At 35.9% G+C, this 17115-nt stretch overlaps 1 protein-coding gene across 2 annotated transcripts in view; it reads right to left on the bottom strand.

The window, feature by feature from the left end:
- Window positions 1-17115, bottom strand: part of ATR (ATR serine/threonine kinase) — a 120570-nt gene that overhangs the window by 25975 nt on the left and 77480 nt on the right. For both annotated transcript variants that reach the window (XM_027544354.1, XM_027544362.1), the window contains exons 30-36: window positions 16981-17072; window positions 11757-11848; window positions 11345-11522; window positions 9778-9957; window positions 9186-9345; window positions 7112-7291; window positions 3129-3271 (exon numbers count right to left, since the gene is read on the bottom strand). In XM_027544354.1, the coding sequence (XP_027400155.1) occupies window positions 3129-3271; window positions 7112-7291; window positions 9186-9345; window positions 9778-9957; window positions 11345-11522; window positions 11757-11848; window positions 16981-17072 (1025 nt within the window). The remainder of the gene's footprint in view (window positions 1-3128; window positions 3272-7111; window positions 7292-9185; window positions 9346-9777; window positions 9958-11344; window positions 11523-11756; window positions 11849-16980; window positions 17073-17115) is intronic.

The raw sequence follows: 17115 nt of genomic DNA, 5'->3' as shown, positions 1-17115 counted from the left end.
TTGATCTCTGTAGACTACTAAAATGTTCTCCACATCAGCAATAAAGCTGCTTCACTTCCTTATTATTTATGTGTTCACTGGAATAGCAGTTTTAATTTCCTTCAAGAACTTTTCCTTTACATTCACAAAACTTGGCTAATTCTTTGGCACAAGAGGTCTAGCTTTTGGCTTATCTCAGCTTTTGACATGGCTTCCTCACTAAGCTTAATCATCTCTTGTTTCTGATTTAAGGTGAGAGACATGTGACTCTTCCTTTCGCTTGAACACCTAAAGGGCTCTTAACAGGCTTAATTTCAATACTGTTGTCTTAGGGAATAGGGAGGCCCAAAGAGAGGGAAAGAGATGGTGGAACAGCCAGTTAGCAGAGCAGTCAGAACACACACATTTATGGAATAAGTTTGCTGTCCTGTACAGACACAGTCTGCAGTGCCCCAAAACAAGTCAACATCAAAGATTACTGATCACAGATCACCATTAACAAACACAATAATAATGAAAAAGTTTGAAATATTGCAAGGATTACCAAAATGTGAGTATCAGTTACCAAAATGAGAGACATGAAGTGAGTAAATGATGTCGGAAATATGGCACTGATAGACTTGCTTGATGCAAGGTTGCCACACGACTTTAATTTGTAAAAAATGCAGATGCTCAATAAAATGTGATATGCCTGTAATGTCCTCTCTTCTTTGAGTTTCAATTCAGTTCAATTCAGTCACTCAGTCGTGTCTGACTCTTTGTGACCCCATGAACTGCAGCATACCAGGCCTCCTTGTCCATTGCCAACTCGCAGTTTACTCAAACTCATGTCCCTTAGGTCAATGATGCCATCCAACCATCTCATCCTCTATTGTCCCCTTCTCTGCCTGCCTTCAATGTTTCCCAGCATCAGGGTCTTTTTAAACGAGTCAGTTCTTTGCCGCAGGTGGCCAAAGTATTGGAGTTTCAGCTTTAGCATCAGTCCTTCCAATGAATATTTAGGACTGATTTCCCTTAGGATGGACTAGCTGGATCTTCTTGCAGTCCAAGGGACTCTCAAGAGTCTTCTCCAACACCACAGTTCAAAAGCATCAATTCTTCGGCACTCAGCTTTCTTTATAGTCCAACTCTCACATCCATACATGACTACTGGAAAAACCATAGCTTTGACTAGACGGACCTTTGTTGGCAAGGTAATGTCTCTGCTTTTTAGTTTAATTACCTCTTAAATCCTACCTTCTTCATGAGGCCTAACAAACTTCTGCAGCAATTCAGTGCAAAGAGCTATATTACTTTTGATATCATGAAGCCAGAGGCTTCAGTTTTTGACTTCAGATTTGCCCCAGATCCATGACTACTGGACTTGTTTGGCTCATTTTTGGTATCTTGCTAATATCAAGAAAATATTTCTAATATCTATACCATTTATTTTGATATTCGATCACATTCTATTATGTACCATTAGTTAAACATTTTGTGTGCTAAGGTTTCTTTATCCAATTGAACTATAGCTCCTTGAGGGAAAACACTAATGATATTAGTAATAACACAGTAATTCAGTCACTCAGGGAATAAGCATCAATAGCTGAGTTTATTTACACCTTTAAACACACAAATGTTTTATTTTAACTACTATGGATAAAATATGTTCTAAAATAGTCTTATATTTTTTTAGTCCTGCTTTTTTAAACTGTACTTTTAAAAATCTCACATTACCTAATAGTTTTAAGCAGTCGAGGACTCTAAATAACTGGTTGTTTTAGAAGAAATGTATAAAATAAATTCTGTATACCAATCACATGATATATGTCAAAACTAAAGAGCAAATGAAAGGCATTACTCACTTTAGAAAAGAAAAATGCATATGCTCTGCTTATGCTTCCATTTCAAAATGCCAATATGCCAGAAATTCTTCCTCAATAACAAGCTATTAGTAATCAATGATAAATTAAATTAGGTTTGGATTTTATAAAACTTGAATTCCAAGGAGTTCCCTGGTAGGCTTAGTGGTTAGGACTCCAGGCTTTCACTGCTGTGGCTCTTACTGGTTGGGGAACTGAGATCCCACAAGCCATGCAGTAGGGCCAAAAAACAAACAAACAAAAAAACAAACAGCAACAACAAAAAAACCTCTGAATTCCATTTTGGGAAGAAAGGCTTTGCCAAATCTTACAATCTTAACACTGACAATGAATAAACAAATACTGCTTTAATTCCTAAAAATACTGAATTGAGAAGCCAAAATACCAAATAATAGGTAACTTTATATAGATTTATTTATCTGAATTAAGTTACTTTTCAAGGTAAAGCAATGGTACATGAGTATAAGAAGAATGAATAGAATGTTATTATTACTTCTCAGGAATTAACAATTTGTAACAATATAAACTGTAGGCATGAGATAATATACTATATGACTATAATACGCTAATATATGAAATTAAGTTACATTGTACCTGTTATCTAGTTTAGGAGATAAGCTCTTTCTACAAGTCTAATGTCAGAACCAGGCTTCCCAAGTGGCGCTAGTGGTAAAGAACCTGCCTGCCAATTCAGGAGACATAAGAGATGTGGGTTCTATTCCTGGGTCGGCAAGATCCCCTGGAGGAGGGCATGTAAACCCACTCCAGTATTCTAGTGGAGAATCCCATGGACAGGGGAGCCTGGCAGGTTACAGTCCATAGCGTTGCAAAGAATCAAACATGACTCATATGACTTAGCATGCACAATGTAAGAACCACTTTTATATATACTACTTCTTAGCAGAATGGTCTGGAAGGAAAGATTTCACTGGCAATTAAATAAAACCATTAAATACATTAGATTTAGGGTATTCTAAAATTCTAGGGAAGGGGACTCAGAGGATGAGGGTCCAGAGTGGGAAGGACACAATTTTCATTGTATGTTCTTGGTACTACTGAACTTTAAAAACACATGAATATATTACTTACTCCATTAAAATAGTTATTATTTAAAAGGAAGGGAAACATTATATAAAGAAAAAAACTTACATCTCATCTAAAGTGATAGTCTGAACCAGTGGTAAAGCAGAAAACATCCTACTTATGCAAAGATCTGTGATAACAGTTCAGTATCCACAGAACCATCCTGATCTGTTTAATCAGCAAACACGCAGTTCTTATTCTCACCTTCCGAAGTGAAGAAGTATATATCGAATGAGATCACCCTGCTTTTCCATTTTGTTATCTGTGACCATGGGCATCAATTTGTCATAATACTTGGCAAGGTAGAAATGTCCATCCTCCCACTCCGGCAGAAACAAGGTTACATCCTGTAGAAGAGAACACAGAATATTCACTTAAGAAAATCCCCCATTATGCTGGTAAGTAAAGCAAGAATAGATAATTAGGGATCCAAAGTATGAGACCCACATCTAGTCAGGGTGAAGTCAAAGGCAGACTGACACTTTAATGTAAATAAGAGCTACTTTCTTATAAAGCTTTTCTCAGGATGGCTGATGTTCTGATGGGTTGCCTACTGACCAACATGTCATGATAATTAGCTATGTAGGGGGAAAAAACTCCACTTCACTGCCACTATATATAATACATCAAAATAATTTTCAGATGGATTAAAGTATCTCATATATGTGTGTGTATGTTTATTTTTATTGTTTTAAAAAAAAACCTCAAAGAAAGAAGTAACGTCAAATCTCTGAAGAGGATAGGACTTTAAAAGCAAACAGATATGGTTAAAAAAACCACATATCTTATTTTTCTCTAAGATCTCTCATAAGTTATTGCTTCCCTCTTGTCAACTACTTCATAACCAGGCTTCTAAAAAGAATTCTCCATCTTACATTCATTCCTCAAACTGTCACTTTTCGCCTTCAGTTGACACCACTCCGCTAAAGCAGCAACTTAAACAGATACTTTCCTTCGGCAGCCTGCTGTTGTCTCCTTTGAATCCCTTTCTTCCTTTTGCTTTTGTGAGGCCACAACCTTCCAAGTTTTCTCCTACCTTTCTGGCTACTCCTTCTGAGTTGCCTTTGTCATTTCCTCTCCCTTTCCTTTATATTTGTATATTTGTGTGGTTTATTAATTTTTCAATGATATTATTTAAAATGTGATGAAAAATACATAGAATAGCTGAGTAAAAAATTATAAAGCTCTGCTCTTAATTCAAGAACATGGTTTAGGCCAGGAACCTTTAAATGAGATCTTAAGTTTTCTCTGAATTTAATCCCAAAACCTTCCAGATACAAACCTGCTTGTGGACAGGAGAGAATGACAGGACTAGATGTATGGAACAGAGATGCTGGATTCATGTGACTAAAACTGGCCACAGGGACGAGGATCCCAGTGTGCTTTTACCATCTAGTCATGAGAAGTGTGAAAGTGTTAGTCACTCAGTCGTGTCCGACTCCTTGTGACACCATGGATTGTAGCCTGCCAGGCTCCTCTGTCTAAGGAATTTTCCAGGAAAGAATATTGGAGGGGGTTGCCATTCCCTTCTCCAAGGGATCTTCCTGAACCAGGGATCAAACCCAGGTCTCCCAAAATGCACAACTGAGTAGCTGAACAACAACAACAACTGCTATACATACAGTATTCCATTAAATGAATATGTTATAATTTGTTTATCTATTCTATAACTAAATGACATTTTTACTTCCAATTTAAAATCTACAAATAATGTTGGTACAAACGTTTTTGTTTTTTTTCTATGTGTTATATGGAGACATGTTGAATGTTAGTAAAGTGGCTGTCATAGTATTATCAGCTTTAGAAGAAAACATCAAACTGTTTTCCAAAATGACTGTGACAATTTATACTTCCAGCAGCACTGTATGAGCATCTAAATGCTCCATAGTCTTTCTAAAACTTTAAAATATCAGTCTTTTAAATTTTAACCATTCTTGTAGGTATATAGTGTTAGGTCATAATACTTTTAAAACTGAACTACAGTTGATTTACAATATTTTATTAGTTTCATCATAATACTTTTTAAATTTGCATCTATTCTTATCTACTCAGTGAACATATTTTTTTTTTGGTGGGGTCATTTGTATATTTACTTTCATGAAGTTTTCTATTCAGTATTAAAATTGAGCTATCTGTATTTTTATTGCCTTTTAAGAGTTATTATATTCTAGATATGAGTCTCTTGTCATTTATATATTGGAAAATATCTTGTAATCCACAGCTTGTCTTTACATTCTTTAAAAAATATTTATATTAGGGGCTTTCCTGGTGGTTCAGTGGTAAAGAATCAGCCTGCTAAGAAATACTGGTTTATCTCTGATTTGGGAGGATCCCACATGTCGTGAAGCAGCTAAGCCCATGTGCCACAATTACTGAGCCTGTGCTCTAGAGCCCAAGAGCTGCAACTACTGAGCCCACGTGTCACAATTACTGAAGCCCACGTGCCCTAGAGCCTGTGCTCTGCAACAAGAGAAGCCACCGCAATGAGAAGCCTGCATACCACAACTAGAGTAGCCCCTGCTTGCTCTACCTAGAGAAAAGCCCACACAGCAATGAAGACCCAGCATGGCCAAAATAAATATTCATAATTATTAATAAATATATATTTAAATAGAAATACAGTTGATGTACAATATTATGTTAGTTTCAGGTATACTACACAGTGATTTGACATTTCCATACACAATGAAATGATCGCTCTAAGTCTAGTAACCATCTATCCCCATACAAAATTATTACAATATTATTGACCATATTCCTTATGCTGTATATCTATCTCCATGACTTAGTTATTATAACTGAAGGTTTGTACCTCTTAATCCCCTTCATCTATTCCCCCTCCACCCACCTCCCCTCACTCTTGCATTTATCTTTTTAATGGTACCTTTCCATGAACAGAAATTAATAATTTTATATTAGTCAAATTTATTCATTGTTTCCTTTTATGGTTGTTGCTTTTGGTCTGTTTAAGATGTCCTGGGCTACATCTAAGTTTGAAGATACTCTCTTATATTCTATTTTGGGAAATTTATTATTTTGCCTTTCATTTAGATCTACAATCTCCTTGAAGTTTATTTTTATGTTATAAAGAAGACATAAAGTTTGATTTCTCCCCCATAAGATATCCAAATGACACAACACCATTTATTGAAAAGAGTATTTCTCACAATTCTCTAATATCATCAAGAATACATTTCTGAGTTCTCTCTACTGTCCTACTGGTTGTCTAACCTTACATGAATAAGTATTCACTTGAAATACTATACCTTTATAATAAGTCTTAAAACACACGCTAGTTATTCTCAGTTGTTTGCCCTTCCAAACTATAGTTGTCACACTCTATTATTTTCTACCCTGCTCTGTGTCCCAAAAGATGGACACTGTTGATTTATATCAATGGGCCTACTTGCCTTCTGAAAATTGTTTTTCTTATACTTCCCTCATGATTGTTCCTTCCTTAGCAGCTGTTTCCATCTGGACCTTACATAGAGTTTTAGTTATATGTACATATATAGGTCAAAAAATTTAGAACTTTTCATCTAACTCCTTTTTCTCAGGTGGTCTAGCTCACAATTCTAGCCATCTGTCTTATTTTATTATTCTTTATCTTCTATATTCTAAGTGTTTAGGGTTTTTTTTTTTTTCCTGTTCCTTTTCTAACTCTTTGAAATTGATTCTTAGCTCATTAATTTTGAACTTTTATTTTCTTCTAACAATGTAATTAAATTTCAAATTCTCTTTAAGAATGGCTTTAGCTGAATCCAAGTTTTGCTATGTCTTATTTTTATTCATTTCAAAGTATTTTTAAATTTCTATTGTAGTTTTTTCTTTGACCCATGGGTTACTGAGAAGTATCCCTTTTGTAACACTATCTATGTAGGGCTTACTTTCTGGTAAGGAAGGTATTCATTGTGTTCAAAAATTTTCAGGCTAGGATATTTTGGGGAGGAGGGTGAAAGGGTGATTTGTGGAGTGCTAATACTCTACTTCTTGATATGAGTGGTGGTTTCATGAGTATATTTATTTTGTGATAATTCCTCAAACTATATACTTATATTACACACTCTAAAAAGTCAAAAAAGCTTCCAGGCTATTTTTCTACATGTTCTTCCATATGGAATTTAAAATAACTTTTCTATTTTCAAAAACAACAAAAAAGTGAGAAATTGCATTATACATACACTTACCTTATATTTTTTCATAACTGCATTGCTTTCAAAATTAGCTGTTTCTTCCATAAAACGGCCCACTAGTAGCGTAGCTCGACCATGGATTAACATGTTCTTACCCTCAGGTGGGGTTTTATTTTCAGGAAAACATAACTCAACACCCTTTTGAAGAACAATTAGTGCCTGGTGAACATCACCCTGAAAGAAAAAAGGCAACAAAAGATTTTTAACTTAAGAACCAATTTTCATTTTCTGAAAAGTAAATAATATTGTTAGAATTTATAGTTCATTAGGTATTGTATGTATAAATCTGTGTAATTTCATGTTCATCTTGCATTTTCCTTCTATGAAAGTAAAATCCTAAAAAGAAATTATTGCTTCATTTCATGTAGAACTCCTATATTCATTTATTCAATTGTTTTTTTTTTTTTTAACAATCAAAGAATAGGGCACTAAAGATATAAGTAGATGGTTAGAGATAGCCATAAATATGTCAAAATCTCCAGCTTAAAAAAGTTCATTGTCAAGTGAGGAAATAAACTATAAAACAACAACACAATGTGCCAAGTGCAATAAATAGAAGAATATACATGGGTATTACGGAAGAAAGAGAAGGGTCTGCTAAATCTACCTAAAAATATAAGAAAATAGAGTTGAGCTGTGGTCATGCAGGATAATCAAATGAGGAAAACCTGAATTAGGTCTTAATGAACAGTAATTTTCCTGGCAAAGAATTCAGTGAAGGCCTTTCTTGGTAGAAGGAATAATGATTTTAATTGGGAGAAGGCGAGTAGTCTGGTTTTAGCTGAAGACTAAAAGGTTTGTGAGATAGTGACAAATGAAGCCAAAGAGGAAGTCTGGACTCAGTGAGAAAGAGCCTTGTGTACTGACTTAACCCTAAAACTGCAAAGAATACTTTGAAGGATTTTAATGGGGGAGCAGTACGATTCAGTGTGCACTTTAGAATGAGGAAAGACTGTAGTAATGAACACCAAGAAGTGGTGAGACCTCAAGAAAAACAAAAACAAAAATCTGTTAATATTGTCAGAGGCTGTAAATGCTAAGGGCACGAAGGAAAATAGTAAAGATAAAGTAAGAGAGAAAGGATTAAAAAGATATTTTTAAGATACATTTAGTCTTCAATTAGATGTAGAAAGTGAGGGAGATTAAGGGCCAGATTTCTGTCATAGATAACAGGATGTGCTTAGAGCTCTACTTAGAAGAAGTGGGAATACAGGAGGGGAAAGAGACACTGAATTTTACATAATGAATTTTATTTTGAGCATACTGAGTTTAAGGTACTACAATATACACATGGACCATCACTGGCTCTGAAAATGACCAAATACTGACTGATGCAGGCTGAATTATTATTTTTACTTCCCATCTAGGAAATGCTTCCTCCCCTGTCCTTTCTTAGTCACCATAACACTTGGGGCATTTACAGATGGCACAAACTATAGTTACTAACTGTCAATTTCAGAACAAGCTATGCCTCTATTAATTCTAGACTGGTGGCAAGCATGAAGAGATGTAAGGAAGAGCCATTTAAATCTGGGGCACAAGTTTTTCAAGGAGTTTAGATATTTAAAAAGTCCCCTTCCTATAACCATAGCCTTAATCTGAGGATTGCTGAGAACTTTTGTTCTGAAGCTAAGCCCTTCCTAACAGGCTAGATTAAAAGTGAATTTGCACAGCAACATTGGCAAGTCTACACAAAACTAATTATCTGCCAAGAATGTAAGTAAGGACAGGGTTATGCTCACTTAAATATTTTTAAAGTACCTACGACATGCATTCATGTAAACATATAGAAGGTAAAATCAAAGTAAAAATTGGTCATTTCCTTCAAGAAAAAAATGAAAGACAAGATGAAAACTGAAAGAACTGCATTTTCAGTCTTGGAATGGGAAAATATTTGGGACTTCAGTACAGAATGAAGTTTCTTCCAAATGATGGTAGATAAATGATGCAGAAAGGTGACAGAAAAGGAAGGTTCTGAATTTAGATTAGGGATCATCTCTGTCAGGACTCTGTAGAAGTACCCAGTCTACAACAGAAGATATATATGATGATGATCCTTGGCCATTACCTTGGACCAGAGCCACTTTGCTCTTTCCACATACAGTTCAGCGAGTCGTGAATCTCCAGCATTAAGGAGAGCATTATAGGCTGTCTGGTGGTGACCAGCCTTTCGAGCTACTCTGGCACTCTGTAGCCAGCATTCTCCAACCATTTCACTGTAATCTGGTCTAAAGAAACATGACAAAACAGGGAAAAGAGCATTTTTAAGTATATTCAATAATTTAATTGTACTATCTCTTCCCAATATGGAACCCTCTCAGTATATCTTTTCAAAGGAATCAAGAAGATTAATTTGTTAAAAGACTAATTTTAATTTTCTTAGAGTTCTCCATTGTTATCAATTACAAGGCTATGAAGATTTTACTACTGACTTATACCTGTACCTCCCTCAAGTGTTTTGAATATTCAAAAAATATGATATATAGCACATAAAAGTAATTTTTAAGTTCTAGGTTCATTTCAACTATCTAGTGCAGTCTTGGCAATTGACAATAGAAAAAACAGATTCAGAGACAAATTTGGAAAGACAAATACTCCAAATAATATGAAAATATAATATTAAATACACAATAACTGACATAAAAAAAAGGGTGTAAAACCTTTTGTTGAGGCTTAATAAAGCTCTCCGGAGAGCCAGAATGGGCTCTTTCGCTCTGTAGGAATTCTGGGTCATTTCCAGTCGCGCTACCCAATTTAGTGAATCTTCTTGAATACTGTCAGCTGGAGACTGGTGAAAGAGTGGTTTGATGCTATGCTCCAACTCACACAACATGTGCAATCTGAAGACAGACAGAGCCTATATTAATATGTTGTCATATATTTAGTTACATTAATCTGACACATAAAGCATGTACTTTAACCATGAAGAATATGGAATGTGCAGTTTTCTTTTGAAGAACTTTAACTGATATATATTCTTGATATATAAACACTAACATTTATAATGTTTCAAATTGAGTATAAACACCAATTCATGTTGATTTGAATATTTAGTGCTATGCTATGATTCCCAGATTACCCTAATTAAACTGGAGAAGGGTATATATAACTAAATTCAAATGTATGAAAGCCATTTGAATATATAAAATTCAAAAAAAAAAAAAAAAAGAAGATAGTGTTGTTTAATTGCTAAGTTGTATTCGACTCTTTGAGACCCCATGGACTGTAGCCTGCTGGGCTCCTCTGTCCATGGGATTTCCCAGGTAAGAATACTGGAGTGGGTTGCCATTTTCTTCTCCAGGGAATCTTCCTGACCCAGGGAATCTTCCTGACCCATCTCCTGCTTGGCAGGAGGATTCTTTACCACTGAGTCCCCTGGGAAAACTCAACATAAATATTTGTATATATCGCTGGTGCTATTGTAAGAGGACCTGGTATGGTAGATGCCAGTAAAAAATTGTGAAATGAACACAATTTTAATTGTTCTTTTGCTAAGGCTGATGGAAACATCTGTGATACATTCATACCAGCTTCCTCCCATTTCTATGACAGCATTCAAGCATGCAGTTGAGTAGCTACAGAACCAAATTATTAATCTCAGTGATCCAATCTCTGGTTTCATTAAGCTGTTATCAAAGGGGCTGATACAAAATTTAATACATTTTTATGAACTAAAAAAAAAAAAACCTGCTTATTTTTCAATTTCCTACAGTTCAGTTATAACATGTTTTATCATTTTCTTCAGGTAAATTAACAGATCTAAAATGTTTTCCATCATTGCCTTCTTTACCTCTAAAAGTTAATATTCCTTGTGAGTAATGTAATGCCTACATCTGAGGGGGAAAATTTGAGGTGGGAAATGTCAAATGCATTTCTAAATGAGAAAAAGGAAAAGGAACCAAAAGTACTGACACCAATGTGCCAGGCAGAGTAGGTGTCTAATTATTTAGGCTATAAAGAAAAGAAACTATGACACTATATCAGGATGAATGTAAGATATTTTTACAATTTTTTAGCAGTCTCATAATTGCCTTTCTAATTAAAAGGATATACATTAAAAAAAAAAACTATAGATGGGGTGACTGTGAAGTTAAAAAAATGCAAGAGCCATTTGTGTAGCTATGCATGACACCAAACATACTATCGCTTATTTAGTAAGCACAAAATTCCAAGCTAGTCATATGACACCTACAAACCAGGAATATAAATATGGAAACCTCAAAATACCTCACAATATATTCATATCCACGTTGATAAGAGCCCCTTTCAAAGCTTGCAGCTGAAAGCGGCACAATTTGCTCTGCTCTCACTAGTTTCAATGTGTCATAAAAAGCTGTGGTATCTCTTTTCTTAGCTGATAATAATAGCTGTCCCAGTCTGACACTCCACGTTGTAGATTTCCCATCTGAAAAACAACTGACAGAGTCAAGAAATGCCATAATAGCTGGTCCCAGAACAAGCTTTATTTCATTTGGTAAAATAGTCAACAGAAATTTGGAACAGATGCTTTCATTCCACTTTGAACTAAACAAGGCAATCATAAGAAAAGCTGACAGGTTAATTATGAATGTTGTTTAGCTACTTAGGTCTGAATATTTATTCATATTAAAACTGGTTATTTTTTAAAAAGTAATTGTACCTGCTGCCAAATAGTTTTCTACTAAATCCCACTGTGACAATTTCCAAGCTGCTTCCACCCTGTATGTGTTTAATTCATCTGTCCATTCAGACCTATTAAAAGAAATCCATATCAATTAAACATGTATTTAAATTTAAGGTGGCATTTACAGACTTTTCATTGGTTTAGATACTCTATTTATTGTATTTTGTACTTAAGTACAAAATAATTAATTTCTATCTGCAACAATCCCAATTTTAATCTTTCCAGTCCCCCCAAATATTTTTTTCAATAATTACAATTGAAATTGAATTACAATTGAAATTGAATTACAATTTCAATAATTCAATTATTTTCAATAATTACTTCTGATAGAGCCATTTAAAAATATCATTTTTGACAAATTTGCCATATATTAAATCAGAATTAATGCTTGGATAATTACAAAGAACAGTTGTAAGATTAGCTGCAGATTTAACTTTAACAAAGAGCAGTGAGGAAAAAGAGCCAACTGAACATATATGTATCACAGGTAAGTAATTCTAATAACATGGGATTTTGAACAAAATTAAAGACTGCAGTCCATGGTGTCGCAAGGAGTTGGACACAACTGAGCAACTTCACTTTCACTTTTCACTTTCATGCATTGGAGAAGGAAATGGCAACCCACTCCAGTGTTTTTGCCTAGAGAATCCCAGGGACGGGGGAGCCTGGTGGGCTGCCGTCTGTGGGGTCGCACAGAGTCGGACATGACTGAAGCGACTTAGCAACAGCAGCAAAGACAAAAACATAGAAACTGGTGGTGTGCATTGAGCATTAGGGAACAAAGGATACTCAATAAGAAGAGCATAACCAAGTTACTAATTATGTGTCAATAGTGTAAAAAAAGATACAAAATTAGCTACCTAAAATACTTATCTATTCTTATTATTTTCAGTTACTTTAAAATTGGGGTTTGTAAAAGCAGTATGATATAGGTTACTATTTTTTTTAAGCATCCTACTTATGTGAGACTAAGATGGCTAGTGATATTTAGATCATGACTGTATAGAAGAAGCTACACTTTCCCCATGTTTCTTCTTTATTAAATCATATTATGTGAATACCTGCTATATGTTAGACCTTAGGCCAGGCACATTTTTCCATTTAATTAGTTAATAATACCAAAATGTACACATATCCCCATATTATAAATAAGGTAACAGATTCAGACAGGCTGGGATCAACGCCCTTAAAAGCCCTCTTTGTTCTTTCTGTAGTAAAAATACATAAAGAAAATGTAACAAATGAATCAATTATTAAAAAAATAAAGTAGCAACACAAATACTGAATATTTTCTAATTTCTGAATACCACCAAAAATGATTTAGAACAAACTAAAAGAAATACAGCAGAAACATAACTTTAAAAATCCAAATTTGAATAACTTCACAAGTTTATTACAACATGCTGAAGTATCAAAAATTTTAGGATCCAAATCTGAGTAGAATTAGCAAGAGTTGCTCTCCAGAGGGGACTGTTGTTCTTGTTCAGTCACTAAGCCACGTCCAACTCTTTGCAACCCCATGGACTGTAGCACACTAGGCTCCTCTGTCCGTCATCATATCCCAGAGTTTGCTCAAACTCAAGTACATTGAGTTGGTGATGCCATCCAACCATCTCGTCCTCTGTCATCCCCTTCTCCTCCTGCCTTCAATCCTTCTCAGAATCGGGGTCTTTTCCAGTAAGTCAGCTCTTTGCATTGGGTGGCCAAAGCACTGGAGCTTCAGCTTCAGCATCAGTCCTTCCAGTGAATATTCAGGACTGATTTCCTTTAGGATTGACAGGTTTGATCTCCTTGCAGTGCAAGGGACTTTCAAGTGTCTTCTCCAATACCACAATCTGAAAGCATCAATTCTTCAGCACTCAGTCTTCTTTATGGTTCAACTCTCACATTTGTACCTGACTACTGGAATAGCTTTGACTATATGGACCTTTGTCAGCAAAGTGATGTCTCTGCTTTTCAATATGCTGTCTAGGTTTGTCATAGCTTTAATTCCAAGAAGGAAGTGTCTTTTATTTCCATGGCTGCAGTCATCATCTGTGTGATTCTGGAGCCCAAGAAAATAAAACTGTCAATGCTTCTACTTTTTCCCCTTTTATCTGCCATGAAGTGATGGAACTAGATGCCATGACCTTAAAGCAGAGGGTCACACCAAGCACTGTACCAAGAAGTATTGTACCAAATGGCCATGAGGATCAGGCTGTGATAATACTTCCATAAATGCATTAAAAAGATGACTCTGTACTGCTGTATTTAAAATAGATAACCAACCAAGGACTTACTGTACAACACAGGGAACACAGCTCAATGTTACATGGAAGACTGGATGGGAAGGGAGTTTGGGGGAGAATGGATACGGGTATAATAAGGATGGCTGTGCTGTCTACCTGAAACTACTGTTTCATTGTTAATTGTTAATCTGCTATAACATTGTTAATCTGCTATACTCCAATACAAAATTTTAAAAAATAAAACAATGTGTAGTTTAAGCACAGACAATAATTTTGGAGAAATATTTGTTTAAACACAAGTATTCACCCCAAGAAAAACACATCCCCTCAATGACCACTTGCACCAGTGATATAGTATCCTTTTTTGAATACTGAAGCTTGCCTTTTCACAGTCCAATGATCAAGAGGCTCTATATATCCCAGACCCAAAAAGAAGAGCGTGCAGTATGCATCATAAGGAAATAAGACACACTGGCTTGAGCCATGACAAACTTTCCCAAATTCCTGCAACCCTTTTATTCATCAGGTCTCTCAAATAATCTGGAGAGACAAGTCTAAAACATGTATCCAATCTTTCCCTGTTTCTGTAAAGCTTTTTTTTCCCATCATTTTATAAATTCCACTACTTTGAAACCATACAACTAAGACTGAGTTTCTCTGCTCTCAGACACCGTAGAACAGTGGTCTTTAAAATCATAGTTTTGAATTTATAGAATCTGTTATTTAGAAGTACTGCATGAACTAACTAAAGACAGTGCCCTGTGCTCTTTGGTAAAGTAAGATGATCCTATCCCTTTTGACCAGATCTCACTGTCTGGACACTCAACTAGAGCTAGACATCCTGGAATGTGAAGTCAAGTGGGCCTTAGGAAGCATCATTATGAACAAAGCTAGTGGAGGTGATGGAATTCCAGTCGAGCTATTTCAAATCGTAAAAGATGATGCTGTGAAAGTGCTGCACTCAGTATGTCAGCAAAGTTGGAAAACTCAGCAGTGGCCACAGGACTGGAAAAGGTCAGTTTTCATTCCAATCCCAAAGAAAGGAAATGCCAAAGAATGCTCAAACTACCGCACAGTTGCACTCATCTCATACGCTAGTAAATTAATGCTCAAAATTCTCCAAGCCAGACTTCAGCAATACGTGAACCATGAACTTCCAGATGTTCGAGCTGGTTTTAGAAAAGGCAGAGGAACCAGGGATCAAATTGCCAACATCCGCTGGATAATGGAAAAAGCCAGAAAGTTCCAGAAAAACATCTATTTCTGCTTTATTGACTATGCCAAAGCCTTTGACTGTGTGGATCACAATAAACTGTGGAAAATTCTGAAAGAGATGGGAATACCAGACCACCTGACCTGCCTCTTGAGAAACCTGTATGTAGGTCAGGAAGCAACAGTTAGAACTGGACATGGAAAAACAGACTGGTTCCAAATAGGAAAAGGAGTACATCAAGGCTGTATATTGTCACCATGCTTATTTAACTTATATGCAGAGTACATCATGAGAATCCTGGGCTGGATGAAGCACAAGCTGGAATCAAGATTGCCGGGAGAAATATCAATAACCTTAGATATGCAGATGACACCACCCTTATGGCAGAAAGTGAAGAACTAAAGAGCCTCTTGTGAAGGTGAAGGAGGAAAGTGAAAAAGTTGGCTTAAAGCTCAACATTCAGAAAACTAAGATCGTGGCATCCAGTCCTGTCACTTCATGGCAAATAGATGGGGAAACAATGGAAACAGTGGCTGACTTTATTTTTTGGGGCTCCAAAATCACTGCAGTTGGTGATTGCAGCCATGAAATTAAAAGACGCTTACTCCTTGGAAAGAAAGTTATGTCCAACCTAGACAGCATATTAAAAAGCAAAGACATTACTTTGTCAAGAAACGTGTGTAGTCAAGGCTATGGTTTTTCCAGTAGTCATGTATGGATGTGAGAGTTGGACTATAAAGAAAGCTGAGTGCCAAAGAACTGATGCTTTTGAACTGTGGTTTTGGAGAAGACTCTTGAGAGTCCCTTGGACTGCAAGGAGATCCAATCAGTCAATCCTAAAGGAGATCAGTCCTGGGTGTTCATTGTAAGGACTGATGCTAAAGCTGAAACTCCAATACTTTGGTCACCTGTTACCCTGATGCGAGGAAATATTGAGGGCAGGAGGAGAAGGGGACAACAGAGGATGAGATGGTTGGATGGCATCACCAACTCAATGGACATGAGTTCGGGTAAACTCCGGGAGTTGGTGATGGACAGGGAGGCCTGGCGTGCTATGGTTCATGGGGTTGCAAAGAGTCAGACACGACTGAGTGACTGAACTGAATTGAACACTGTTCGGAAAAGTTATCTGGGGTCTGGCAAATATATTAAGGAAAAAGGCTTTCAGCTGGCAGAGCAAGGCAGTTTCAAGAGCAAAACCAACCTTCCTAATTATTTTTTATATTAAAAGAAACATGGATGCTTTAATCTTTGCCACGTATAAACAGTTTTTAGGGGGTATCATTTGGTTTGCTCTAAGAAACCTATTTTCTTTAGGAAAAGAAGATTGTTTTCATTTTTATTAGTCTTTTAGGGGAAAACAATCCCTAGATTTTAGAGTGGTATTCTTTAATTCAGTCACAAAATTTCCCTCTTTCCAACACATAAAATAACTGGTGCTGATTATGTAGGCACAGCTTAGATACCCTTTAGAAGCATGAATATGAACTTCACCCATAGTAGGTAAAGTCTGGCGGGTTCCTGTCATAAAGCAAATTTACTTCAAAGATGATTCTTTGCACAAAAGATAAGCTGTTAAGTGCTAGACTGACTTATGAGAGAGAGAGTAGGACAAAATATTTTTTGGTGCTTATCTCTAACACCATGAAAACAAAAAAGATTTCATTACTGTAGTAAACATTACTTCAACCCAATCAGTCAATTTAAACTTTCCCATTTCAAAACAATGATAAAAAAAAATTCTTTTCAAAAGCATTACCTGTTAGCATGCACTCCATTCACCTGAGTGATTACAGTAGACAGTTGACCAAGACCTAACATGGACTTCACAACACCATGATAGTGAATGATCTGGAAATTTTAAAGTATTTAAAATAGCAACTGTTACTTCAAA

Source organism: Bos indicus x Bos taurus, chromosome 1, assembly GCF_003369695.1.
Source record: "Bos indicus x Bos taurus breed Angus x Brahman F1 hybrid chromosome 1, Bos_hybrid_MaternalHap_v2.0, whole genome shotgun sequence".
Lineage (NCBI taxonomy): Eukaryota > Metazoa > Chordata > Mammalia > Artiodactyla > Bovidae > Bos > Bos indicus x Bos taurus.
The sequence above is the reverse complement of the archived record's forward strand: the minus strand, read 5'-3'. Positions and strand labels throughout refer to the sequence as shown.